The sequence below is a fragment of the Oncorhynchus clarkii genome, chromosome 5 (genome assembly GCF_045791955.1).
Source record: "Oncorhynchus clarkii lewisi isolate Uvic-CL-2024 chromosome 5, UVic_Ocla_1.0, whole genome shotgun sequence".
NCBI classification, from domain to species: domain Eukaryota; kingdom Metazoa; phylum Chordata; class Actinopteri; order Salmoniformes; family Salmonidae; genus Oncorhynchus; species Oncorhynchus clarkii.
In genome coordinates this window covers 42,431,766-42,459,732 of record NC_092151.1, presented here as the reverse complement: position 1 = coordinate 42,459,732, position 27,967 = coordinate 42,431,766, and the positions used below count along the sequence as shown (strand labels likewise).

General features: G+C 43.4%; 2 protein-coding genes across 2 annotated transcripts in view; one reads left to right on the top strand and one right to left on the bottom strand.

Annotated features, from left to right (window-relative positions):
* Nucleotides 1–9,889: 9,889 nt before the first annotated feature.
* LOC139408874 (BCL2/adenovirus E1B 19 kDa protein-interacting protein 3) lies at nt 9,890–22,436 on the bottom strand. Its single transcript, XM_071153286.1, has 6 exons — nt 22,230–22,436; nt 14,642–14,795; nt 14,387–14,474; nt 11,882–11,958; nt 11,039–11,188; nt 9,890–10,738 (listed from the first exon to the last, which is right to left on the bottom strand). Exons 1-6 carry the CDS (start codon nt 22,264–22,266, stop codon nt 10,690–10,692), a joined length of 555 nt encoding a protein of 184 aa, XP_071009387.1. The 5' UTR covers nt 22,267–22,436; the 3' UTR covers nt 9,890–10,689.
* A 3,594-nt stretch (nt 22,437–26,030) lies between these two features.
* LOC139409692 (proline-rich protein 36) overlaps nt 26,031–27,967 on the top strand; it is a 50,833-nt gene continuing 48,896 nt past the window's right edge. The window contains exons 1-2 of the mRNA XM_071155098.1: nt 26,031–26,301; nt 26,411–26,537. The gene's annotated coding sequence lies outside the window, so the exon portion shown is untranslated. The remainder of the gene's footprint in view (nt 26,302–26,410; nt 26,538–27,967) is intronic.

The following is a 27,967-nucleotide window of genomic DNA, read 5'->3' as shown; positions in this document are numbered from 1 at the left end:
TGGTAGGATATACGTGCTTGGAGTTCGTCCACTGTATTATCGAGCGGTTGTACATTGGCCAATAGTACCGATGGCAAAGGCAGATTAGCCACTCGTCGCCGGATCCTCACAAGGCACCCCGATCCCCTTCCGTGAAACCTCTGTCGGGGATGAGGGCCTGTTCAGGTGTCTGGAGTAAATCCCTCTCGTCCGACTCATTAAAGAAAAATTATTCGTCCAGTTCAAGGTGAGCAATCGCTGTTCTGATGTCCAGAAGCTCTTTTTCGGTCATAAGAGACAGTAGCAGCAACATTATGTACAAAATAAGTTACAAACAATGCGAAAAAAACAAACAAAATAGCATGGTTGGTTTAGAGCCCATAAAACGGCAGCCACCCCCTCTGGTGCCATCTTCTAGCTAGCTAGTCTACTTGGGCCAAAATTTGACTGTAGGCTGTCAGCAAATACAATTAAAAGTTTACCCTATTTATCTAAGGCAGATACTTATACTATGTGTTTCCCTTTTGGATTGTGTCTGGTGTTAGCTAGCTACTGGCTAGCCAGGTCTTCAGCCAGCATGGAACAAAACGGGGGAGGGTTGTTCAAACCTTTAATGTATTTTTTCAAGTAAACACGTCCGTCAGTACTGCTGTGAAGCGTATCACAAGAGACATGCCAAACGGAAGCTGTATAAAAACAATTAATCATTGATGCAATTTCAATGTTGCTTTGTGTATCACCAAATTTGCTTGAGATTATTTTACTGCAACACTACTCATTGTGTCCAAGTTTCTCGACATAGGCATTTCAAAGAGCTGTCAGTCAAGGCGAGTTCATGAATACAAACTCACCGCCCACTCACCCTGTCATTTCAAACTTCCTGGTAGTTAGCCATGAGAGAGAAATTACTTTTTCTTCAATTTTGAGAATGTTCATTTCAAAACAAATAGTATGGCTGATATTTTAAGGCTATTTTACATGGGAACCAGAATATCTGTTCGGGACCTTGCAGTTATGTATCCTCAAATGTTATGTCATCTAAAGAAATCTCACATTAGCTGGTAGAACTGACGAAATGAATGAATCATGAAGGTCTTATAGCTTATTTCATTCTACAGGCCCTTTTATCAAATGTCTCTTTATATGCATATATCCTAGGGGCTATGTAGCTTCTTATCTGTCAAGTTTGGAGTTCGTTAAAGTTGAGTAGCTTTGGTCGTGTTAGTATACAGTAACGTTAAACAGCAACTGCCCTTATAAACCAACTTCTCATTTCGAAAACAGACTATGTGGCATCGATATTGTCACGCCTTCTTCCGAAGTCGGTTCCTCTCCTTGTTCGGGTGGTGTTCGACGTCACCGGTCTTCTCGTCACCGCCGATCCATTTTTCCATTTGTTTCGTCTTGTTTTCCCACACACCTGGTTTTCATTCCCTCATTACGTGTTGTGTATTTAACCCTCTGTTTCCCCCCATGTCTTTGTGTGGTATTGTTTGTTGTAAGTGCTTGTGCACATGTTGACTGGTGCGCGTCAGGTTTTGTACCCAAGTTGTTATTTTCTTGATGCCGTTGGTTTTGGAATTAAACTGCTCCGGCTATTACCTAGTTCTGCTCTCCTGTGTCTGACTTCCCTGCCACCAGTTACGCACCCCTTACAGATATGAGTCAGAAACATTTATTCTACTTTCAAAATTTACTACAAAGTGTAAATAGGATAATTTTGGTCATAAATTCAGTTTCATCCCAAATTAAGTTTTGTGAGACTTGTGGTCATGACTGCATCACAACTTAAATGAAGGTTGGGTTAGTTTCAATCCTGCACACAGCTGGCAGCACACAAGTAATCATCAATTTGGAGTGCAGCTGCATGCGACCCGATCGCAATGCCTGTGGTAAATTTGAGGTGACTTTGGATATTCCTATGTTGCTAGTTAGAGACCATCAGTAAATTGCATAATGTGCATAGGACATTATGTTAAATCCTATAGCTCCAAATTTCAATGACTTTTCATATTCAAGCATTTAATGACAACTATAAGGTGTGAAAATATTGTCTCAGTTACATTGTGTAATTTATTGACGGTCCTTAACTAGCCCCGGAGATAGGCTATCCAAAGTCAGGTCGCACACCAGCCGGCTGAAGCTAATTGGCAAAATAATTTGTCTAACTCTTCCCACCTGCGAAAACACATGAGACATCCACATCAAACCACACCCCGAAACCAACTCCCTTTTGAAATCAATCATGGCCACTAGCATTTCTTAAGGAACCAAATCTAAAATGAGGCCAAATTAGGAAGTGCAGTCACCCTTTACAACTAACAAATGACATATTGCACCTCTAACTTGATACTTTTCAGATGAGCTAAAAAGGAAGACAGATGAGAACAGCAGGACATTGGAGCTCTTAGAACAGCAGCAGCCAGGGGCAAATGGTAGGGAAGAGGATGATTTAGGTGACCCAGACACAGGCCCGAAACAAGTTAAGCTACCCAGGTATCCCCTTGACCGTTTTGGATTGCAAAACTAGAGACACACCAGACACAGAGACAGCAACAGCAGGGTAAATGATGGAGAGAGACACCAGACAAGACACAGAGACAGCAACAGAAGGGTAAATGATGGAGAGAGACACCAGACAAGACACAGAGACAGCAACAGAAGGGTAAATGATGGAGAGAGACACCAGACAAGACACAGAGACAGCAACAGCAGGGTAAATGATAGAGAGAGACACCAGACAAGACACAGAGACAGCAACAGGAACATAGGTGATGGAGAGAGACACCAAAATAACAGAACAGGCCATAACAGAAGAAGATTGACAAAGGAGACAGCAACAAACAAGAACCTGAGACTGCAACAAACAAGACACAGACAACAACACAGGAGAAATTGACAGAAGAGGCCAGATGGAGAGAGAAAAGAGGTGGGTTGAGCACACAGTAGACTGTATCGATAGCACTGTAAATATGGTTTCTACTAACTCCTTGTGGATTTGAGTACCTCCATAAGAACCACATTCTCCTTCAATAATAATGAATGCTGACATGAGTTTTGACTTTTGAACCCTACACAAACCATTACTACATTTATGTTCATTACATTCATAATAGTTGTTCTTATATCATTAACACTTAGATCTAATTATAAGCAAGTGAACGCAAACGAGCTGTGGCGAGTTAGGCCTATACGTTCAGCACTTGAGAATGGACAGGGACAGAAATTCAGCAAAATGTTGAGGCCTTATATTTACTCTTCTTTAAGGAGAGAGAGTGAGAGCGAGAGCGAGGGAGGGAGGTGTTTGTTCACTGTGGGATCAGTTTGGCTCATTGGACAGGTCAGAGTCTATGTTTGAAGTTGTTGAGTGTTTTTTTGGCAATACCCCATAGATGTATGTGTTTAAGAGTAGAGAGTGTTCCAGATTAGAGAGACCCACAGCAGCAACTGTAATACCGAGTACTGGCAGTGTCTTCTGTGGCAAGTGGGAAGGTGCAATATACCTGAAAAATATATCATCTATGAATGTTCTAATATTTCAATGTTCATCTCAAATTGCACCAAATTAATTATTTTAAAAAATGTCGGGGGGCCTTACTGGCTTTGGGCTAAGCTCCGGCTTTCTTAAAATCCCAGAAACACCATTACCCGAATGTGAAGTTGATAGGTAGTGTGGGACTGCAGTTGCGTATCAGCGTGTGTGGTGGTGTGTTGAGGTATATTGTTCCTTAAGGTAAATACATCAGGGAGAGGAAGACTTAAGGAACACACGTGGGGAAGTGCACTTCCTTTAGAAGGGGTTGGTGTAATCTTGTGACCTTGTTTGAATGTCAAGTCATTGACGACATGCCAATTGAAATGCATTCTTTCGTTCGGACCAGGCCTTTTGAAACTGGAACCTATATTTCCTGCTTGGCGGTACTGGAGCAGAAAGATAATGCCTTTTACCGTTTCTCTCTGAAGTGCAGTTGCAGGAAATGAACAAATTTCTTCCAGCCAACTGTAGGTATTCTGGGTCCATATTCACTAAATCTTTGAGTAGGAGTACTGATTTAGGATCAGTTTGGCCTTTTAGAGCATAATGAATATGTTTATATTGACAGTGGGGAACCTGTTCCTAGATCAGCACTCCTACTCTGAGAGGCTTTTTTAATATTGGCCCTGGTCTCTGTGAAGCTTCTCCTCTCCTCACAGAAAGCTCATCCAGAGACTGAAATATGACAGATTCCTTCACACTCACCATACACCAATGTTTGTTATTAGGCTCCGATTATGTCTAGAGGCATTAGGTGTGAAGTAGAGGTTTCATACTTTATTTTTAAGACTAGATTGTTTGATTTGAAATGTATGCAAACTACAGTGCCTTGCAAAAGTATTCGGCCCCCTTGAACTTTGCGACCTTTTGCCACATTTCAGGCTTCAAACATAAAGATATAAAACTGTATTTTTTTGTGAAGAATCAACAACAAGTGGGACACAATCATGAAGTAGAACGACATTTATTGGATATTTCAAACTTTTTTAACAAATCAAAAACTGAAAAATTGGGCGTGCAAAATTATTCAGCCCCTTTACTTTCAGTGCAGCAAACTCTCTCCAGAAGTTCAGTGAGGATCTCTGAATGATCCAATGTTGACCTAAATGACTAATGATGATAAATACAATCCACCTGTGTGTAATCAAGTCTCCGTATAAATGCACCTGCACTGTGATAGTCTCAGAGGTCCGTTAAAAGCGCAGAGAGCATCATGAAGAACAAGGAACACACCAGGCAGGTCCGAGATACTGTTGTGAAGAAGTTTAAAGCCGGATTTGGATACAAAAAGATTTCCCAAGCTTTAAACATCCCAAGGAGCACTGTGCAAGCGATAATATTGAAATGGAAGGAGTATCAGACCACTGCAAATCTACCAAGACCTGGCCGTCCCTCTAAACTTTCAGCTCATACAAGGAGAAGACTGATCAGAGATGCAGCCAAGAGGCCCATGATCACTCTGGATGAACTGCAGAGATCTACAGCTGAGGTGGGAGACTCTGTCCATAGGACAACAATCAGTCGTATATTGCACAAATCTGGCCTTTATGGAAGAGTGGCAAGAAGAAAGACATTTCTTAAAGATATCCATAAAAAGTGTTGTTTAAAGTTTGCCACAAGCCACCTGGGAGACACACCAAACATGTGGAAGAAGGTGCTCTGGTCAGATGAAACCAAAATTGAACTTTTTGGCAACAATGCAAAACGTTATGTTTGGCGTAAAAGCAACACAGCTCATCACCCTGAACACACCATTCCCACTGTCAAACATGGTGGTGGCAGCATCATGGTTTGGGCCTGCTTTTCTTCAGCAGGGACAGGGAAGATGGTTAAAATTGATGGGAAGATGGATGGAGCCAAATACAGGACCATTCTGGAAGAAAACCTGATGGAGTCTGCAAAAGACCTGAGACTGGGACGGAGATTTGTCTTCCAACAAGACAATGATCCAAAACATAAAGCAAAATCTACAATGGTTCAAAAATAAACATATCCAGGTGTTAGAATGGCCAAGTCAAAGTCCAGACCTGAATCCAATCGAGAATCTGTGGAAAGAACTGAAAACTACTGTTCACAAATGCTCTCCATCCAACCTTACTGAGCTCGAGCTGTTTTGCAAGGAGGAATGGGAAGAAATTTCAGTCTCTCGATGTGCAAAACTGATAGAGACATACCCCAAGCGACTTACAGCTGTAATCGCAGCAAAAGGTGGCACTACAAAGTATTAACTTAAGGGGGCTGAATAATTTTGCACGCCCAATTTTTCAGTTTTTGATTTGTTAAAAAAGTTTGAAATATCCAATAAATGTCGTTCCACTTCATGATTGTGTCCCACTTGTTGCTGATTCTTCACAAAAAAATAAAGTTTTATATCTTTATGTTTGAAGCCTGAAATGTGGCAAAAGGTCGCAAAGTTCAAGGGGGCCGAATACTTTCGCAAGGCACTGTAGGAACAAACTCTCGTAGGAGGGCCACACACTGCCCCCTGCTACAGAGAATGCTACAGTCTTTACTGAAATGGGCTGTGTATTTGTGGTGGGATGGGGAAGGGTGGGGGTTAGGGAGGGTGGTGGGGTGGGTAAGGGTTTACGGTAGATTGGGTCTCTCTGCACACCCTGTGAGAGCCAGGTATCTGCTGTGTGAACTGGTTTAGGGTGAGAGGGGGACAGGGTGGATCACTGTAGAAGAATCTGCTTAGATCTACCCTTCAAAACCACCTGTCCTCTAAAACCGTAATTAGAACATGACCTAACCCAGATTGACCAATTGCAATCAACATAGTGGGATTGTAAACAATATACAGCATTCCTGAGAAAGGTTTATTTTCTCCATACAGCGCTTGTTCTTTAATGCAGGTTGTGTAAAAACGGTGCAGTACAGAACAGAAGGTGTGTGTGTGTGTGTGTGTGTGTGTGTGTGTGTGTGTGTGTGTGTGTGTGCTTGAGAATGGAAACCAGGTGCTTTTGTGCTCTTCCAACAACACTATTTGTACAGTATATGGGTCGTTCCACAAAAAGAGTGACTTTGCATCCCCGATATTTTAAACTCAGAAAAAAAAGAACCGGTCTTTTTCTGGACTCTGTCTTTCAAAGGTCATTCGTAAAAATAATAATAATAACTTCACAGATCTTCCTTGTAAAGGGTTTAAACACTGTTTCCCAGTGTTTCCCAGATTACAGACGGTAGGCAATTAAGGTCACAGTTATGAAAACTTAGGACACTAAAGAGGCCTTTCTACTGACTCTGAAAAACACCAAAAGAAAGATGCCTAGGGTCCCTGCTCATCTTCGTGAACGTGCCTTAAGCATTCTGCAAGGAGGCATGATGACTGCAGATGTGGCCAAGGCAAAAAATTGCAACGTCCGTACTGTGAGATGTCTAAGACAGTGTACAGGGAGACAGGACGGACAGAGGTTCGTCCTCGCAGTGGCAGATCACATGTGACAACACCTGCACAGGATCGTTACATCCGAACATCACACCTGCGGGACAGGTACAGGATGGCAACAACAACTGCCCGACTTACACCAGGAACACACAATCCCTCAATCAGTGCTCAGACTGTCTGCAATAGGCTGAGAGAGGCTGGACTGAGGGCTTGTAGGCCTGTTGTGTGGCAGGTCCACACCAGACATCACTGGCAACAATGTCGCCTATGGGCACAAACCCACCGTTGCTGGACCAGACAGGACTGGCAAAAAGTGCTCTTCATTGACGCGTCGCGGTTTTGTCTCACCGGGGTTGTTGGTCGGATTCGCTTTTAACATCGAAGGAACGAGCATTACACCGAGGCCTGTACTCTGGAGCGGGGTCGATTTGGAGGTGGAGGGTCCGTCATGGTCTGGGGTGGTGTGTCACAGCATCATCGGACTGAGCTTGTTGTCAATGCAGGCAATCTCAACGATGTGCGTTACAGGGAAGACATCCTCCTCCCTCATATGGCACCCTTCCTGCAGGCTCATCCTGACATGACCCTCCAGCATGACAATGCCACCAGCCATTCTGCTTGACAGGAATGTCAGTGTTCTGCCATGGCCAGCAAAGAGCCTTGATCTCAATCCCATTGAGCACGTCTGGGACTTGTTGGATCAGAGGGTGAGGGCTAGGGCCATTCCCCCCAGAAATGAACGGGAAATTGCAAATGCCTTAGTGGAAGAGAGGGGTAACATCTCACAGCAAGAACTGCCAAATCTGGTGCAGTCCATGAGGAAGAGATGCACTGCAGTACTTAATGCAGCTGGTGGCCACACCAGATACTGACTGTTACTTTTGATTTTGACCCCCTCCCCCCACCCCCCTTTGTTCAGGGGCACATTACTCCAATTCTGTTAGTCACATGTCTGTGGAACTTGTTCAGTTTATGTCTCAGTTGTTAAAATCTTTTATGTTCATTCAAATATTTACACATGTTAAGTTTGCTGAAAATAAACGCAGTTGACAGTGAGAGGGTGTTTCTTTTTTTGCTGAGTTTAGGTAGATATTGTGCACCAATATTGAATTTTAAGACTATTTTATTAAATTATGCCCTTTTAATATAGATCACATGGAGAATTCAATAAATCAGATTTTTTTTATGAATAAAGAAAAATTCTGAATTTTGTCATGTCACTCCGTGCACCCTCTGTGACTTCTAGGAAAATTTGAACACACTTAACCCTATCCTTTCTCCACGTTTTCACCATCATTGTAAAGCCCTAGTTATTTTGTTGCTTTGACAGTCTATTGACTCACCGGTGTGTCAGTCTAAGTGACATAATAAAAAAATCCCCTTCCAAATCTATCAATTTAAGCTAGAGATATCTGTTGGATGCGTCTCAATCCACCGCACCCGCCTATGTTGCACTTCCGCATCTGCGGTAAAAGGTGGCAGAGCTAGAGTGGCATTTGTCAGACCACGAGTCGTGCCGAAAATCAGTCTTCTCGCGAAAATGTCTGTCGCGTCCCGAAAACGACGACGTCCACCGGTGTCACGGGATTTGTCTGAAGGTAACCGGTTTTAATAAATGTATGGAAGGATGAAGGTAGTTTTGTGCCTACCCAGGAAAAGGGTTTAAATATGTGAGAGAAAAAAATAACGACAAATATTTCCTGAGCTTTCTTGAATCCCCTAGATATAAGACAGACACTTCAAAACGTTGTTTCTTGAAATCAAATGGCGAATTGATCCATAGTATGACCATCTTAAAACAATTCTGTGATGTTAGCTTAGAACCCAACGGCTTAGACTTAAGAGAGGTTAACCACTTGAACGCGTGCTCTTTATGACAGAATGTAAAAAATGAGGTAAAATCAACCTTGTCGTTTAAAAAAAACACTTCTCGAAAGGCACCAACTTGGTGGAGCGACCCATTTAGGGTTGCGCAGTCAGCTCGGTGTGTTTGGGCTAGCAGTGTGAGCCCAGCAGGAGCTTTCACATCAAACATCCTGCTAGTGGATGAAAAAGCCATTTACTTGGGCCAGGGCTCCTAACAAATGGGGGCAATTTACCCAGTGCAGTAAAATAGCACTCCTTCTCCCTTTGCCGAACCCAGCCCTGTTACTTTATATATGATGTTCAACAGGGATTGGAGGACATGCGTTGCACATGGTTGGTGTTTGTTTCTTGGGAAAGCTGACGAAGGCCTCGAGGCCGATACGTAAAGCTTAATAAAGCGCAGTGATACTAGCAAGAGCAGTGTGCGGATTTCCCTTTTTTTTGTTGTCAAAGCTGCAAGTGTTAAAGGACTGATTACATGTCAGTGCACGCTTGTAAAAAAAAAAATTAAAGGGTTAAGGTCTAAAGTGATGTCAGGGGGGTTGGAAAAAAACAGACGGGTGTTGATGATGTCACTACGTTCCTGTAAAACCTTCAGCCCGATGCGTGCGCGTGCCATGGGATGGTAGCTAACTGTGGCTGGATCTATCTCAGCACACACAAGTAATACTGTTAGCAAGGTGAACTTATTAGGTAAACACTTTGATATGCAATGATTCATCTCCCATGTAAAAGCTCTTAGAATGGCCAGCAGATGTTGTAGTTTACGGTCCAGATAAATGACTCACATTACTGAAACAGCCTGTTAGTCCTTCTTTCCACTCTTGTATGGCTAAATGAGAATCTATTTCAGTTAAACAATGGCATCACACAAACAAACCAGACAAATTGTTGAATAAGGTTCGGGGCTAACTTATACAAATGTCTTAGTTTTGATATATCTCTTATTATGTCATAGCTCTCTAGCACTTATACCGTTTATAAAATAAATAATACGATCTAAAACACACTTTTACCATTTATAAAATAAATAATACGCTCTAAAATACAACGAATGTCTAAACACAATAAAAGTGGATGGAAAAGGAAAAATGGAGTAAGATAGACAAATGGATCACGGACACGGGTGACAAATGAAGTTTAATGGGGTTATAGTCATTCAAAGAGTTCAGAGTTCAAACAGTCAGATGGTTATATAGGACAAAGTGCAAAACCAGAGCGCCACTTTTGTGGTCGTAAACCACAAAGAACATTAAACAAACCATTCCTCAACCTAATACAAATCACCTGGGCTCATCACAGTTCTGGCATGTCTGACACATAATATTGGTGACCAGAGTCATATAGGCATATACTGCCTGTATATGGCTCTGTTGATGACCTCTTTCTTTCACCAGGATTAGATTCTGGTTTTTATTTGGGAAAGCATTGGGCTATATACCCCATTTCTTCAACAATCTGCTAACACCTTCAATGGGGATTTATCTGGGTGTTATTCTCTTTCTTCCTCTCTCTTTTCTCTCTCGATCTTATCACTCGTTTCTCTCTGTTAGTTAATTGAGATCAGTGTTACTCTGCTGGGAGAGTAAAAGTGACCTCAGTCTGAGTCATTGACACAATGTCCGTAGAGTATCAACTGTCCTGCCCTGACACACACACACACAGAGAGAGAGAGAGACAAACACACAAACAGACACGCTCTGGCCCTGGGACAAACACAGATTCAGAGATGCTGGGTGACTGACGGACAGACACACAAAGTTCTGGTGGATGGTGGACAAACAGACAGACAGACATACAGAGAGACATTGGTAAAGAAAGTTGCCGCATGACAGGGAGAAAGGGCAACAAGTGTACTGTGGCGAGGGCTGAGATCCTATTGGTCTGCCGTCAGCGAATGGGAGCGCTGCCCGGAAGCACGTCACAGAGTGCTAGTTGTGGAGGCAGCCAATCGCTTCCCTATGTAGATCCTGCGAGAGAAATATACTGCTAATAATGAAGGATGCACATTTACCTCCTTGTTGTATAAAAACAGATTGCTGCTATTAGGAAAGAGATCTATAATAAAAAAAAGCATCAGGTGCTGGTGGTCATATAGTACATTATCATTACTAAGACAACCTGTATCTCATTATCTCTTAGTGTCGGTAGCATTTATGTCCTGTATTTATCTATTATAGTGCGTGTATATGCTTTCGACTGTGTGTGTGTGTGTGAGTGTGAGTGTGAGTGAGTGAGTGAGTGAGTGTGAATGTGTGTGTGTCTCTTACCCTACTCCCAGTGTGAGCAGGTGCGAGGCAAGCAGCGAGGGGATGAGAATCATGAGGACGTCAGAGGAGAACAGGCCTCTTTTCATCACCTCACTCTTCCTTACGCTCAGAGAGCCCGACTGCTGCTTCGGGTGCTGGAACACAAACTCCCTGAGTGCAAGAGAGGCATAAGGCAGAATCGAGAGAGAGGGAGGAAAAAAGCGAGGGAGATGGAGGGAGAAAGGGAGACAAGGAAGATGAAGAAAGAAAGAGATGGAGAAAGGGGAACATAGAGAGAAAGAGAAGGAGGGAAGAAAACACACTTTGTTCCTCAAGATAAAAGGAGATTTCTCAGGAGAAATTCTAGTTCTCATATTTTGTCAGTTAGAATATTTCAAGAAAAGACTGTGAGCTGTTCAGTAGCGCCATAACATGAGAAGAAACATACATTCATGTACATTAATGTAAAAATGAAATGAAACTATGTGCAAGACTAGCATCTGTCATGTTTAGGTGTAACAGCGAGAGATATCTGTCATGTTTCAATGTTACTGTACAAGATTTCATTCATTATGTATAAAAATTAATGACTACATTCCCTATAGCACATCCACAGGCTCCTCACGGGTCAGTACTTGTCATAGGCAGCCAAGTACGTGTGTAAATTAATGTTTATTTTATTTAACCTTTATTTAACTAGGCAAGTCAGTTAAGAACAAATTCTTAATTACAATGACGGCCTAAAAATGAAACTAGGGGTGAAATGATTCACTGAGACATGGTCAATGTAAGGTAAATGGAATTAGAACAAATTAGAATGAGAATCAATTCGTAGTCGTTCCAATTCTATGTGTAGGGTCTTACTTTGGTGGAAGGTTCTCGGGCCGACTGGACCAGTCCCATACCCACTCGGAAAGGAGCCTCTCCCCTTCTTCTTCGGACTGAGATGGAGAGGAGGAAGAGAGAGGTAGAGAAGAGAGGGAAAGTTAAATGTCAATTATCAATTACATTTGCCATCATGTTTTGACTAAGAATGGCGCTGCAATGTATAGCAGCCGTTTTACCGGGCTCCTGACAAATTCTGATATTTTCATTTTTTTTGTGCTAATATTAACTTTTTTTGTAAATAATGTTTCCGCCATCATTTCCTATGACCCGAAAATAGCTTCTAGACATCAGAACAGCTATCACTAACATTGATTTGGATGAAGATTTCCACTTCAATGAGGCGGAGGCGCAGGCGCAGGACATACTGCTGACCCCAGACCAGGCACTAATCCCCAAAACTCGAAAAAGTGAAAGGTGGCGTAAAAGAGGCCGACGTGCGGGCACCCTGACGAAACTACGTCGACGAGTACATAAACCCTCCTTGTATTGGAGAACGTACAATCACTGGGGAACAAACTGGACGAGCTCCGTTCAAGACTATCTTCAATACGGAAGTGGTCAGATGAAGCTAAGATACAGGACTGTTTCGCTAGCACAGGCTAGGATATGTTCCGGGATTCCTCCAATGGCATTGATGAGTATACCACGTCAGTCACCAGCATCATTAATAAGTAAATCGATGACGTCGTCCCCACAGTGACTGTATGTACATATCCCAACCAGAAGCCATTGATTACAGGCAACATCCGCACTGAGCTAAAGGCTAGAGCTGCTGTTCTCAAGAAGTGGGACACTAATCCGGATGCTTATAAGAAATCCCACTACGCGCTCCGATGAAACATCAAACAGGCATTCACGTCAATACAGGACTAAGATCAAATCCTACCACACCGGCTCTGACGCTCATCGGATGTGGCGGGGCTTGCTAACTATCACGGAAATCCAGCCACGAGCTACCCAGTGACGCAAGCCTTCCAGATGAGCTAAATGCCTTCTATGCTCGCTTCGAGGCAAGCAACACTGAGCCATGCATGAGAGCGCCAGCTGTTCTGCATGTGTGATCATGCTCTCCGTAGCCAATGTGCGTAAGACCTGCAAACAGGTTGACATTCACAGGGCTGCAGGGCCAGACGGATTACCAGGACGCATACTCAGAGCATGCGCTGACCAGCTGGCAAGTGTCTTCACTGACATTTTCAACCTCTCCCTGACAAAGTCTTTAATACCTACATGTTTCAAGTAGACCACCATCGTCCGTGTGCCCAAGAACCAGAAGGTAACCTGTCTAAATGACTATCGCCCCGTAGCACTCACATCTGTAGCGATGAAATGCTTTGAAAGGCTGGTCATGGCTCACATCAACAACATCGTCCCAGACACCCTGGACCAACTCCAATTCGCATATCACCCCAACAGATCCACAAATGACTCCAACTTTATTGTAGTCCACACAGCCCTTTCCCACCTAGACAAAAGGAACACCTATGTGAGAATGCTGTTCATTGACGACAGCTCAGCGTTCAACAAGCTCATCACTAAGCTAAGGACCCTGGGCCTGAAGACCTCCCTCTGCAACTGGATCCTGGACTTCCTGATGGGCCGCCAACAGGTGGTGAGGGAAGGCAACAACATATCCGCCACGCTGACCCTCAATATGGGGCCTTTAAGGGTTGCGTGCTTAGTCCCCTCCTGTACTCCCTGTTCACCCACAACTGCATGGCCACGCACGACTCCAACACCATCATTAAGTTTGCCGATGACACAATGGTGGTAGGCCTAGAGGTCAGAGAGGCATTGAGTTGCAAAGAACAACAACCTCTCCCTCAAAGTCAGCAAGACAAAGGACCTACAGGAAATGGAGGGCTGAGCATGCCCCCATTCACATCAACGTGGCTGTAGTGGGGCGGATGGAGAGCTTTGAGTGTCCACATCAATAAGGATCTATCATGGTCCACACACACCAACAGGGTGAAAAGATTTGGCTTGGGCCCTCAGATAGTAAAAACCATTGAGAGCACCATTGAGAGCATCTTGACTGGCTGCATCACTGCAACCGCTTGGCATCCGACACAATGCGCTACAGAGGGTAGTGCATACAGCCCAGTACATCAATGGGGCCAGGCTCCTTGCCATCCATGACCTCTATACCAGGCGGTGTCAGAAGAAGGCCGTTAAAATTGTCAAAGACTCCAGCCACCCAAGTCATAGACTGTTCTCTCTGCTACTACACAGCAAGTGGTACCAATGCACCAAGTCTGGAGCCAACAGGACCCTGAACAGCTTATTTCTCTGTTGGGAAGGGCCCATAAGTAATAATTTCACTGTTAGTCTACACCTATTGTTTGCAAAGCATGTGACGAATAATTGGTGTATTTATTTGATTTGATAACACTGACTTGTGTGGTGTTAGAGCTATCTAATAGCAAAGGATTGCTACTGCTACATTTGAGTGTTATGTGCCTGCATGCATGTGTTTCGTACCTGTATGGTAACACAGTCTGTACTGCTGCTGCCTTCACTGTGGGGAGGGGAAGCAGTGGTCTGCGGAGGAGTCACCACCAGGGGAGGACTGAACAAAGAAAGCAGGTCAATGGGACTTCTCAGTAACAACAGACATCCATGTATGTACACACACACACACACACACACACACACACACACACACACACACACACACACACACACACACACACACACAGAGGGGGAGAGAGATTTGTGTTGGTGTAGGGTACTGACCTGTCTTTACTCCTTTCACACTCAAGCTGTGCCTCCAGCAGGATCCTCTCTAGCTCCCCCTGCAGGGCCCAGGAAGTTGTGTCCTGTTGTTGCCCTGTCAGACTATCCCTGCTGCTCACTGCTGATATTAGCTCCTCCAGCTCCACCCACGAGCCTGTGTGTGTGTGTGGGGGGTGGGGGGGTGGGGGGGGGGGGGGGGGGCAAGAGAGAGAGACAAGAAGGTACAGCACATCAGAAATCAGCTCAATGTAATTGAAGAATCCATAGAATCTAAACAAACCATTTCTGGGAAAATTGGAACACACTAAACAAACAACAACACAAAGTGTTATCTATCCAAAATGGAGATGTATGGATAAACCACTTCTCCAATCTTTTTGGCTCTATAACAAAGAACAAACAGCAAAAACATATACTTGATCAATTGCAAATCTTAGAATCAGCTTATATCCAGAACCCACTGTATTCTCCAATTACATTGAATGAGCTACAGGTCAAAATGCAAACCCTCAAACCCAAAAGCCCTGTGGTGTTCATGGTATCCTAAATGAAATGATAAAATATTTAGACCACAAATTGGCTATACTTAAACTATTTAACATCATCCTCAGCTCTGGCATCTTCCCCAATATTTGGAATCAAGGACTGATCACACCCCGATCCACAAAAGTGGAGACAAATTTGACCCCAATAACTACCATGGGATATGCATCTACAGCAACCTTGGGAGAATCCTCTACATTATCACTAACAGCAGACTCATACATTTCCTCAGTGAAAACAATATACTGAGCAAATGTCAAATTGTCTTTTTACCAAATGACCGTACAACAGATCATGTATTCACCCTACACACTCTAATTGACAAACAAAATAAACAAAGGCAAAGTCGTCTCATGCTTTGTTGATTTCAGAAAAGATTTTGAGTCAGTTTGGCATTAGGGTCTGCTATACAAATTGATGGAAAGTGGTGTTGGGGGGGAAAACATATGACATTATAAAATCCATGTACACAAACAACAAGTGAGCAGTTAAAATTGCCAAAAAACAACCACATTTCTTTCCACAGGGTTGTGGGTTGAGACAGGGATGCATCTTGAGCCCCACCCTCTTCAACATATATACAGTGGGGCAAAAAAGTATTTAGTCAGCCACCAATTGTGCAAGTTCTCCCACTTAAAAAGATGAGAGGCCTGTAATTTTCATCATAGGTACACTTCAACTATGACAGACAAAATGAGGAAAGAAAATCCAGAAAATCGCATTGTAGGATTTTTTATTAATTTATTTGCAAATTGTGGTGGAAAATAAGTATTTGGTCAATAACAAAAGTTTATCTCATTACTTTGTTATATACCCTTTGTTGGCAATGACAGAGGTCAAACGTTTTCTGTAAGTCTTCACAAGGTTTTCACACACTGTTGCTGGTATTTTGGCCCATTCCTCCATGCAGATCTCCTCTAGAGCAGTGATGTTTTGGGGCTGTTGCAGGGCAACATGGACTTTCAACTCCCTCCAAAGATTTTCTATGGGGTTGAGATCTGGAGACTGGCTAGGCCACTCCAGGACCTTGAAATGCTTCTTATGAAGCCCCTTCGTTGCCCGGGCGGTGTGTTTGGGATCATTGTCATGCTGAAAGACCCAGCCACGTTTCATCTTCAATGCCCTTGCTGATGGAAGGAGGTTTTCACTCAAAATCTCACGGTACATGGCCCCATTCATTCTTTCCTTTACAGTAGGTATGGTGTTCTTTGGATGCAACTCAGCATTCTTTGTCTTCCAAACACGACGAGTTGAGTTTTTACCAAAAAGTTATATTTTGGTTTCATCTGACCATATGACATTCTCCCAATCTTCTTCTGGATCATCCAAATGCTCTCTAGCAAACTTCAGACGGGCTTGGACATGTACTGGCTTAAGCAGGGGGACACGTCTGGCACTGCAGGATTTGAGTCCCTGGCGGCGTAGTGTGTTACTGATGGGAGACTTTGTTACTTTGGTCCCAGCTCTCTGCAGGTCATTCACTAGGTCCACCCGTGTGGTTCTGGGATTTTTGCTCACTGTTCTTGTGATCATTTTGACCCCACGGGGTGAGATCTTGCGTGAAGCCCCAGATCGAGGGAGATTATCAGTGGTCTTGTATGTCTTCCATTTCCTAATAATTGCTCCCACAGTTGATTTCTTCGAACCAAGCTGCTTACCTATTGCAGATTCAGTCTTCCCAGCCTGGTGCAGGTCTACAATTCTGTTTCTGGTGTCCTTTGACAGCTCTTTGGTCTTGGCCATAGTGGAGTTTGGAGTGTGACTGTTTGAGGTTGTGGACAGGTGTCTTTTATACTGATAACAAGTTCAAACAGGTGCCATTAATACAGGTAACGAGTGGAGGACAGAGGAGCCTGTTAAAGAAGAAGTTACAGGTCTGTGAGAGCCAGAAATCTTGCTTGTGTAGGTGACCAAATACGTATTTTCCACCATAATTTGCAAATAAATTCATAAAAATTCCTACAATGTGATTTTCTGGATTTTTTGTCTCATTTTGTCTGTCATAGGTGAAGTGTACCTATGATGAAAATTACAGGCCTCTCTCATCTTTTTAAGTGGGAGAACTTGCACAATTGGTGGCTGACTAAATACTTTTTTGCCCCACTGTATCAACGAATTGTTGAGGGCACTAGAACAGTCTGAAGCACCCGGCCTCACTCTACTAGAATCTGAAGTCAAAAGTCTACAGTTGGCTGATGATCTAGTGCTTCTGTCCCCAGCCAAGATGGGCCTACAGCAGCATCTAGATCTTCTGCACAGATCCTGTCAGCCCTGGGCCCTGACAGTCAATCTCAGTAAGACAACAATTCTGCAAAAACATAATGCAAATAATGCATGCAGAGCAGAATTAGGCCCATACCCGATTATTATCAAAATCCAGAAAAGAGCCGTTAAATTCTACAACCACCTAGAAGGAAGCGATTCCCAAACCTTCCATTACAAAGCAATCAAATCAAGAGAGATGAAACTGGAGAAGATTCCCCTAAGCAAGCAGGTCCTGGGGCTCTGTTCACAAACACATACAGACCCCACAGAGCCCCGGGACAGCAACACAATAAGACCCAGCCAAATCATGAGAAAACAAAAGATGATTACTTGACACATTGGAAAGAATTAACAAAAAAACTGAGCAAATTAGACTGCTATTTAGCCCTAAACAGAGAGTACACTATCGCAGAATACATGACCACTGTGACTGACCCAAACTTAAGGAAAGCTTTAACTATGTACAGAGCATAGCCTTGCTGTTGAGAAAGGCCACCATAGGCAGACCTGGCTCTGTGCACACTGCCAACAAAATGAGGTGGAAACTGAGCTGCACTTCCTAACCTCCTGCCAAATGTATGACTATATTAGAGACACATATTTCCCTCAGATTACACAGATACACAAAGAATTTGAAAACAAACCAAATTGTGATAAACTCCCATATCTATTGGGTGAAATACCAGTGTTCCATCACAGCAGCAAGATTTGTGACCGGTTGCCACAAGAAAAGGGCAACAAGCGAAGAACAAATACAATTGTAAATGCAACCCATATTTATGTTTATTTATTTTTCCTTTTGTACTTGAACTATTACATTGTTAAAGCACATTGTTAACACTGTACATAGCCGTAATGACATTTGAATTGTCTCTATTCCCCTGAAACTGTTGTGAGTGTAATGTATTACTGTTCATTTTGCAACCTCTCAGTAATGTTGCAACTGAGAGAAGAGCTAATCCTGGATCATTCCATAGTTTACATTTCAGTTAATCTCATTCAATCATATTGAATCTCCCAGAATAACTTTACTGAAGCCTAATTCTGGAAGGCTAAACCAGGAGGAAGGCTAAACCAACACAGCCTATCAGCCTATCAGCCTTGCAGGTGGAATGACACAGCAGGAACAGACAAAAAAATATACAGACAGATTCTAAAGAGATTGTAATTGTCTGTTGTTGCTCAATCATTACAGTAGATGGCCTAATGTTAGGACATGCAATGCAGAGGGGCTACCCCAAAGCAGGATTGACGAGTTAGCCAGCTAACTTGCCTAAATATTCAGAATTATTTTTTGGGGGGGAGATAAGCTTGAAATGGGCCTGGTCTAATTGACAACAACACATACAGTGCCTTGCGAAAGTATTCGGCCCCCTTGAACTTTGCGACCTTTTGCCACATTTCAGGCTTCAAACATAAAGATATAAAACTGTATTTTTTTGTGAAGAAGCAACAACAAGTGGGACACAATCATGAAGTGGAACGACATTTATTGGATATTTCAAACTTTTTTAACAAATCAAAAACTGAAAAATTGGGCGTGCAAAATTATTCAGCCCCCTTAAGTTAATACTTTGTAGCGCCACCTTTTGCTGCGATTACAGCTGTAAGTCACTTGGGGTATGTCTCTATCAGTTTTGCACATCGAAAGACTGACATTTTTTCCCATTCCTCCTTGCAAAACAGCTCGAGCTCAGTGAGGTTGGATGGAGAGCATTTGTGAACAGCAGTTTTCAGTTCTTTCCACAGATTCTCGATTGGATTCAGGTCTGGACTTTGACTTGGCCATTCTAACACCTGGATATGTTTATTTTTGAACCATTCCATTGTAGATTTTGCTTTATGTTTTGGATCATTGTCTTGTTGGAAGACAAATCTCCGTCCCAGTCTCAGGTCTTTTGCAGACTCCATCAGGTTTTCTTCCAGAATGGTCCTGTATTTGGCTCCATCCATCTTCCCATCAATTTTAACCATCTTCCCTGTCCCTGCTGAAGAAAAGCAGGCCCAAACCATGATGCTGCCACCACCATGTTTGACAGTGGGGATGGTGTGTTCAGCTGTGTTGCTTTTACGCCAAACATAACGTTTTGCATTGTTGCCAAAAAGTTCCATTTTGGTTTCATCTGACTAGAGCACCTTCTTCCACATGTTTGGTGTGGCTTGTGGCAAACTTTAAACAACACTTTTTATGGATATCTTTAAGAAATGTCTTTCTTCTTGCCACTCTTCCATAAAGGCCAGATTTGTCCTATGGACAGAGTCTCCCACCTCAGCTGTAGATCTCTGCAGTTCATCCAGAGTGATCATGGGCCTCTTGGCTGCATCTCTGATCAGTCTTCTCCTTGTATGAGCTGAAAGTTTAGAGGAACGGCCAGGTCTTGGTAGATTTGAAGTGGTCTGATACTCCTTCCATTTCAATATTATCGCTTGCACAGTGCTCCTTGGGATGTTTAAAGCTTGGGAAATCTTTTGGTATCCAAATCCGGCTTTAAACTTCTTCACAACAGTATCTCGAACCTGCCTGGTGTGTTCCTTGTTCTTCATGATGCTCTCTGCGCTTTTGACGGACCTCTGAGACTATCACAGTGCAGGTGCATTTATACGGAGACTTGATTACACACAGGTGGATTGTATTTATCATCATTAGTCATTTACGTCAACATTGGATCATTCAGAGATCCTCACTGAACTTCTGGAGAGAGTTTGCTGCACTGAAAGTAAAAGGGCTGAATAATTTTGCACGGCCAATTTTTCAGTTTTTGATTTGTTAAAAAAGTTTGAAATATCCAATAAATGTCGTTCCACTTCATGATTGTGTCCCACTTGTTGTTGATTCTTCACAAAAAAATACAGTTTTATATCTTTATGTTTGAAGCCTGAAATGTGGCAAAAGGTCGCAAAGTTCAAGGGGGCCGAATACTTTCGCAAGGCACTGTATATACGTTTAGCTTTGTTAGTGAACCAGAAAATCAACAGTTATTTCTCATGGTTTATCAAACATTGCTGGCTAACTCATTGATCCTTCTTTTTAGTAAAAACCCTTAGGTCTGTGTTGCTGTTGTTGTTGGACATGACATAGGTATTCGGTCCCCTTTAAAGTTGCAATCCAGGATCTTAAGCACAACAAATTGGTAACATATAGTACACATGGGATTCACCATACGAATTGCAAAAAAATATATATATGTAGGACGTAACATATCATACGCAATTTGATGACTTAGTACACAACAAACGGGAACCACTTTTGGCTTGTGAGCATCACCTTCAAAACTAATGGCTGAAATTATTCAAGAGTACATTTTTAAGCAGACAGGACATCCCATTCCTGACATAGTATTAGACAAGACCCAATGACTTACTGACATAAGGGCATTTGTAACAACGAATGTTGTATTTCCCCTGGTCCTTAGTTTAGCTTGAGTGTAACACACACACAACAAACAGGGACAACCACACACACAACACACACACTAACACAAAAACAAACAGGGACAATACAACCACACACACACACACACACTAACACAAAAACAAACAGGGACAACCACTGACACAGCCTGACAGAATGATTATGTAAGATCTTATTTCTGTATGAGATTAGCCACCCTTTACTCTCCTGTCTCATTCTCGTCTATTTCCTTATCTCTCATTCTATCTCTTTCTCTCTGCGGAATGCAAACATCATCACCTGCTCTCCTCATCCACACATCCTCCCATCCTCTATTTTTGTCTCTTCCCATTTATTATTTGCTTTAGGGTAAGTGAGAGATCATATAGACAGCAACAGTGGAGAGGGGGGTGGAGATGGGGAAAGGGGAAGGGAGGGCAGAGGGCAAACTGTGCCATTGCCCTAGTTTTCCTCCCAGAATGAGAGAGAGAGTCATGACATAACCACTGGCTGCCAGCCTGCTCGTGCTCTCTCTCTCTCTCTCTCTCTCTGTGGCCTTGACCAGGCTGCACTGCAGCAGCACCCAATGTCTGTCAATAGCCCAGTATCCTTCCATAGAAGTACTGTAGTGCATATCAGGTGTATGTTATGTGTGTTAATATAGGCCTAGTTCTTGAAAAACAAAGCAAAGATGTGTCGTTGTGCCAAAGCTTTGTGTATGTCCTAGCTGTGATATTATGAAAGCTATACAACATCCCCCATGTGCTGTAGAGGCTATAAGCAAACTGTACAGTGAGCTATAAGCTTCAGGTAAATCTCCTGGGCTTAATTGGTTTAGTGATATACAAACTGGTGAGTCATAAAATCTGTTTACAGGATGACCATGTCAGTGGCAACAACAATGATAACTTAAAAATGGCATACTTACATTTCTCTCCCTAACATGCCCATTTTCTCACATAATTTTCTCACAAGTCCACGTTAACCATGCATTAGGTCGTGGACAATGACTATAAATAAACGTTGTCCATTAATAAATTAAAATGTGATAAACAAAATTATTCTGGTGAAAGAGGTCACTGTTCATGCATCATTAATTGATTGTTACTAAAAATAAGCATTGTAGGCCTAATGAGGACGAACATAATAATTTATACATCAATAATGTTATTTTCCTGATGGACCCCTCTTGGAATTATTTATTTAAATGTTAGCCTAGAAAAACAGTTGAACATAGTTTATCCCAAGGGTATACACAGAGAAATAGTCATCATAGGGCAGTTACAAGGCTTTTTTATAAACATTTCATAGTTACTACAGCACAAATCAATCACAATTGACCCGACTTTGCATTGACCCAATAACGATCCATCGCCCCAAAACCCTTACCGTACAACGCGTCCTCTGGAGTCGACGAGCCTGACATGGTTAGTGGCTAAAGGGTGGAGAGAGATTTTGAAACGGTCAAAAACGCACAGTGTGGGGAAAACGGTGTGTTATAAACTGCCTACAGTATGTCGCTTTCTCGTGTATTGTTGTTGCCTTAGCGCGTAGACCGTGACGTACTGCACGCAGTTATCCCTCCCTCCCCATGTGCAGGGCAGGTCGAGGTAAACAAAACCGACTGAAGCTCAACAGCAATTTAATTAAGAGCCACACAGCAATGTAAACTAGCTGACGACATTTGTGTGGTGGATTAGAATACAATAGATACTCCCATTAACATTTGACATGAATTTCAATGGCCTACACATTGGAAAAGTGTCGTTCTTTGCAATGTTTTGAAATGTTTACTCCACACACTGATATGTGTACCCCGCTTGAACCATTTGCCGTCTTTAATTCGTTGCGTCAAATGAAGGGGCTTGTGAGTTGTTGTGACAGCTTGTGGTGGATGGACAGTGACTCATCTATTTCGTTCCATTGAGAGGAAGCCCGGCAACTAGTGACATCAGCACTCCGCGGGCTCAGGCTCATTCTGCCTATGAAGTAAGTGCATGTTGTTGTGTCCGCAGAGATAGCACAGCACAAGGGCGTGGGTGCCATGACGCACAGTAGCTCCTCTGAATCCATGTTTTTGCACTTTCTTTCTCATCATTGTCCTCTTCAAAGAAACGCACGCACGCTGCAGTGGGATGGAGGGATGAACATCAATAGATGAAAGACATCTCTTATAAGAAGAGTAGATATGTAGATATGTTGATGATTATGTAGGCTATTATGAACCTCTTCAATTGATGTTGTTGATGTTGCTTTGTGTCCGTTATACAACTGGTTGTCCTGCTCCTTATAGGCAACACTGCCACCTGGTTGTCACAGCTCCTAAAGATGACTACAGTATCTTTACTGCAGTTTTCACAACTCGCCAGGCCTATAGAATACTGTACTCGTGTTTTAAAAAAATTGTGCAGTCAGACACTTTTTACTACCGCATTAGCATTACATTTTTATGAACAATGCAATTTGTATTGATTCAAATACAGCAGTCATTGTCACAGAAGGCCGTAAATGAAGAATCAGTCCTTCTCCCGTTATGGTGTTTTGCTTTCCGTCTCTGGCCAACCCTTCGGGCCCTTAAAACCCTGGCGCCAACGATCCACAAGTTACCCCGTGCCAAAACTAGGCCTATGATACTGGCTTTCACAAACTATTCTGATACTGGCTTTCACAAACTATTCCCCCCCCCTATTGGTTTAGCTTTGTTTCTCATCTCATCTATCCTCCCGTTCTGCCCTGAGAAAGTCATTATGAGATACAATCGTACAGAAACCCAGAAGTTACCCATTCATCAATGGAATTTAAGATCTCTGTGACAATGTTCCGTCTTAGACCACGTCTCTGTGTCATAGAAGATGAGATGCATTCTGGGATGCCCTGCTCTTAAGAGTCCAGCAAATGACCGTCTGTGGTGCTAATCCATCATGTTTTACGTTCGCAGATAGCGAAATAATACAACCTTTTCAGGTAATGGCTACGGTTAGATCCTCCCATTAGACAATGTTCCCGATTCTACCAGACTGCATTAGGAGATGATTGATGACTTGATCTGAGTCGGCACTAAAGGCTTCTGCTTAAAAGTCGCTTTTGCAGCCGGCCAGACGTGACTGGCTTGATTAATGAACGTCAGAACTAGTTGTGTTCCTCCGTTGGCTCCCGTGGACCCAGTGAAAACAGGATCTGATTGGCTGCCCCGCCGAGCCCGTTTGGATTAGCGTGATAAATAATAATTACACTTCCCGGTCTCGCCCCTAGAGGACGGATGCCTATTGACTTATAGAGGGATCACGAATCAACACTTCTCCATGGTTCTGTATAAGCAAACAACTGAGGCCTATTGCACTTTTAAGCGCTTGGTTCACACTTCTAGTTGAATGAATTGAGGGACATGACTGCTGCCACGGCCTTTTGTAAAACTTAATATCTGTCTCAAATCCGCCGAGGATGAGTACTTAATATTAATTAAGTATTAGTGGCTGTCATCCTCTCTCAACTGCCACCATTGAAACGTATGCACGTATTTACCATAGCCCAAAATATTATTCATAGTCCCTGGTGGATCTTTAATCAATGAGCCTGTTTTTCCTCTGCCGTTTCAAATGTACATTTAAGGCTGAATGTAAAGCAACTGGGCAATAACAGGAGGTACAGAGAGAGAGAGAGAGAAAGAGACGAGAAGACAAGATAAGTAATCAGGGTTGATAAAATGGGATGAGATCTGTCAACCCTCCTTCACCCCCCCCCAAGGCATTTACCTTATCTCTCCATCCCCTCTCCCAGCCAGCCTAGGTGGTTGACACTAGCCTGAGGTGATAAGTACTGCAGGAATGATGATACAGTCGCAACAATACAAGAAGAAAATTGCCTGAATCAATTGGTTCTAGTCAAGGGACTATATAATATACTCTCTTTCATGTAAAACAGAGAGAGAGAGAGAGAGAGAGAGAGAGAGCAACAACCTGAGCGTGACTGAATAAAACAACATATTAGATGTATCCACTGGGGCGTGACATCACAGGGCACTGCTTAATTTGCACATAAACCCACACATGCAAGGAATGTGCAAATGTGTGTGGCAGTGTAGTCACACACGTACACATAGAGTACACACACACACACACACACACACACACAAAGAAATACACACATAGGCATACACACACACACACAGAAAGACCTCGGCATAAATTGCAGCCAGGGCCAAATTTATCTATGAATCATCACTGGGATAAAACTGCTTATACGGTAGTTTAACATCAAGGTGATTTGAAACATATTTATACTGTAGATACTGTATCCATACAGAACAGTTGTTTAACCTTATATTTTAACCGTGTGTATGGCTATGAATAGAATTCTAGGGGATCTGTTTTTAGGGGAATATTTCTATGGTGCTTTACCCATATGCACTCTCTCCATTGTTCCCCTCATCAGAATTCCTCTGGTTGTGCTTCTTCTGTTCATATTACGAGCAACATACGTCTGCAGAATTCGACCTGTCTGTTCTTATCCCTCTCATCCTCTCTCTTTTCTTCTCTGCTTCCCCCTCTGCCCTTCTCTCAGCCCTTTACAGCTGACCTTGGTGTCCGGTCATACCTCCTTCCTTTTCCAACCTCACACACTAGGGTCTCCCCCCCCCCCCCCTTCTCTCTCTCTCACTCACACTCTCCCTCTATCCCCATCCCCTAGTGACTCCCCGTTCCCTCTCTGCCCATTGGTCCCGCCCCCTAGATCACTTCACTCCTTCGCTCGGCTCTCTCCCACTTTCCCTCGTTCCCTCTCTCTGCAGCTGTACATACTCTGCTTTTTAATTAGACAGACACACACAAGCCCCACCTTCTCCTGCCTCCTACTCTCTCTCTCTCTCTCTCTTTCGTTCTCCCTCCCTCTGCTGACAAGTGTACAAGACTTGTGCGGCGTCACTGGGAGGGAAAGAGAGGTCAGAGAGGGAGAGCGAAAGAGAGAGGGAGACAGAAAGAGAGGGAGCGAACTGAACGGAGCATTTAAGAGGATAACTGCCTGTTTGTTCACTGTGTCTCTACTCCTGCTCTCCCTCCCATTCTGTCTCACACACGTGCCTGCACACACACTCTCAGACACACACACACACACACACACACACACACACACACACACACACACACACACACACACACACACACACACACACGCACTGACATTCACCTGCAAAGCCACAGTGCTCAGGCTGGGAGATGAAGAGGCTCACAGTTGAGGAGATGAATTTGGGGAGAAGAGAGTGAAACAGAGGGCACAGCAGAGGGAGAGAGAGAGGGGGGGGGACAGATGGAGTACTCACTGATTATACTAGGGAACGGAGGATCGGAGCACACAAAGCAGCAGTGACAGAGAGGAGTGAAAGAAAGAAAAAAAAACTGGAGCGATGTGAAAATGAAAGAATACCAAAGAACAACAAACAGCGAGGAGGAAAGAGAAGAAGAAGCATGTGAGTGAAACAGTAAAGTGAGAGAAGAGAAGAAGGGGTGGTGTGTGTGACTCCTCTGTTCAGTGTCCTGAAGGATATACCGAGCATCACTTTACTTCTACCCAAACAGCCCACGACAGAGGGAGAGGAGAACTAGTCCCAGGAGAGGAGGGAAAAGAAAAACAGATAATCGGAGGGCAAGTGTAAAATACTGATATAAGGAATACATGCTCTTGGTTGGTGCAGTGGATTAACTGGTGAGTTATTGGTTTCTACTTGTTTATCCTTCTCTTCCTTTCTACTCTGGTGTGTAACCTTGTCACAACCACGGTTAGAATTGACTGGGGGAGAAACCTGTGCTGTGTGTGTGTGTGTGTGTGTGTGTGTGTGTGTGTGTGTGTGTGTGTGTGTGTGTGTGTGTGTGTGTGCGTGTGTGTGTAGGTGCTCACGCGTGTGTGTCTGGTTGTGTGCACAATGCTTGCGTGTGCGTGTATGTTTGAGCGTGTGCTTGCATGTGTGTGCTTATGCTTGTGTGTGTGTGTGTGTGTTTGAGTTCATATGCATGTGTGAGTGTGTGCGTGCGTGTTGGAATGTGCTTTACAGCAGGTGTGGGAGTTGTGTGTGAGAATGTGCATCTTTATGAGCACCTTTAAAGGCCAAGGGGCTTAGATTGGGTCGTCAGAGATGCCGGTTTGCACATTGAAGCAGAATGCTATCAGTGCATATTCTCCACGAGTAAGAGTGGGGGGGGGTGTGTGTATGTCACATAAGGTTGGTGGCACCTTAATTGGGGAGAACGGGATTGTGGTAATGGCTGGAGTGTATGGATGAGATGAGAGCACGAGTGTACACTGTGATGCATGCCTTGGTGTGTGTACTGTATGTGACTTTTTTTATTTTAAATGTTACAGCGTGTGTTCTCATTGCGCCCATATGGTAAATGGAGTTCATAGGTTACACAGACGTTTTTTTCTTCTTCATGTTAACAGTATCACACTCGCTCAGGCGTGAACACGCTCGTTCGCGCACGCACACACCCAGATACACACACGTCCCTACACTCTTACACCCTTGCTTCCTCTTTGTAGAAACACTGTGCTGTTAGCGCTGTCTGTCATTCTGCTCCCTATCTTTCCCCTCTCACTCTCATCTCATCACTGTGCATTTCTAGGGGCCACTTTAGGCTCCGTGCCAGAAATGTGACCTTGCCGTTTCCGTCATTTCACCATCTCTCTCTATCTCTACCTCCCTGTTTCTTCGTTTAGATATCTCACTTCTTCCACTTCCCCTATCCCTTCTCTCTCTCTCCATTTCTCCATCACTTTCATACTCAGACTTTCTTTCTCCCCGGTTATACACCCCCCCCCCCCCCTTAGTTTTTAGGATGTGGTGTGTTCTAAATCAACTTACTTGGTAAAATAAGGGTTAGATTAAAGTGATGGTCTGGTGTCCAGGTGTCTTAAATGTGATCAGGATGAGCTTTCCTATTACTGAAATGCAGTGATGTGCTCTTGGTCTTGGGACATTGGGCCAGACAGGGACATTGCAGCACAACAGCTTGCCAGCCCACAGAAGGACCCCCTAGGGAGTGTATGTACATAGTGTGCCATGGCCTAGACAGTGTATCCCCATCACCTGTTCCCAATGCTATTCAGGCCTTTGAAACTACGCCACCGCAACCACCTGG

What these genes read in the sequence shown, in the direction of transcription:
- LOC139408874 (XM_071153286.1), bottom strand. Translation starts at nt 22,266, where the DNA reads ATGTCAGGCTCGTCGACTCCAGAGGACGCGTTGTACG. An exon ending in TCCAGAGGACGCGTTGTACG is followed by an intron (nt 14,796 to 22,229) that starts GTAAGGGTTTTG and finishes ACACACACACAG; the next exon opens with GCTCGTGGGTGGAGCTGGAG. An exon ending in CCCGAGAACCTTCCACCAAA is followed by an intron (nt 11,189 to 11,881) that starts GTAAGACCCTAC and finishes TCTTGCACTCAG; the next exon opens with GGAGTTTGTGTTCCAGCACC.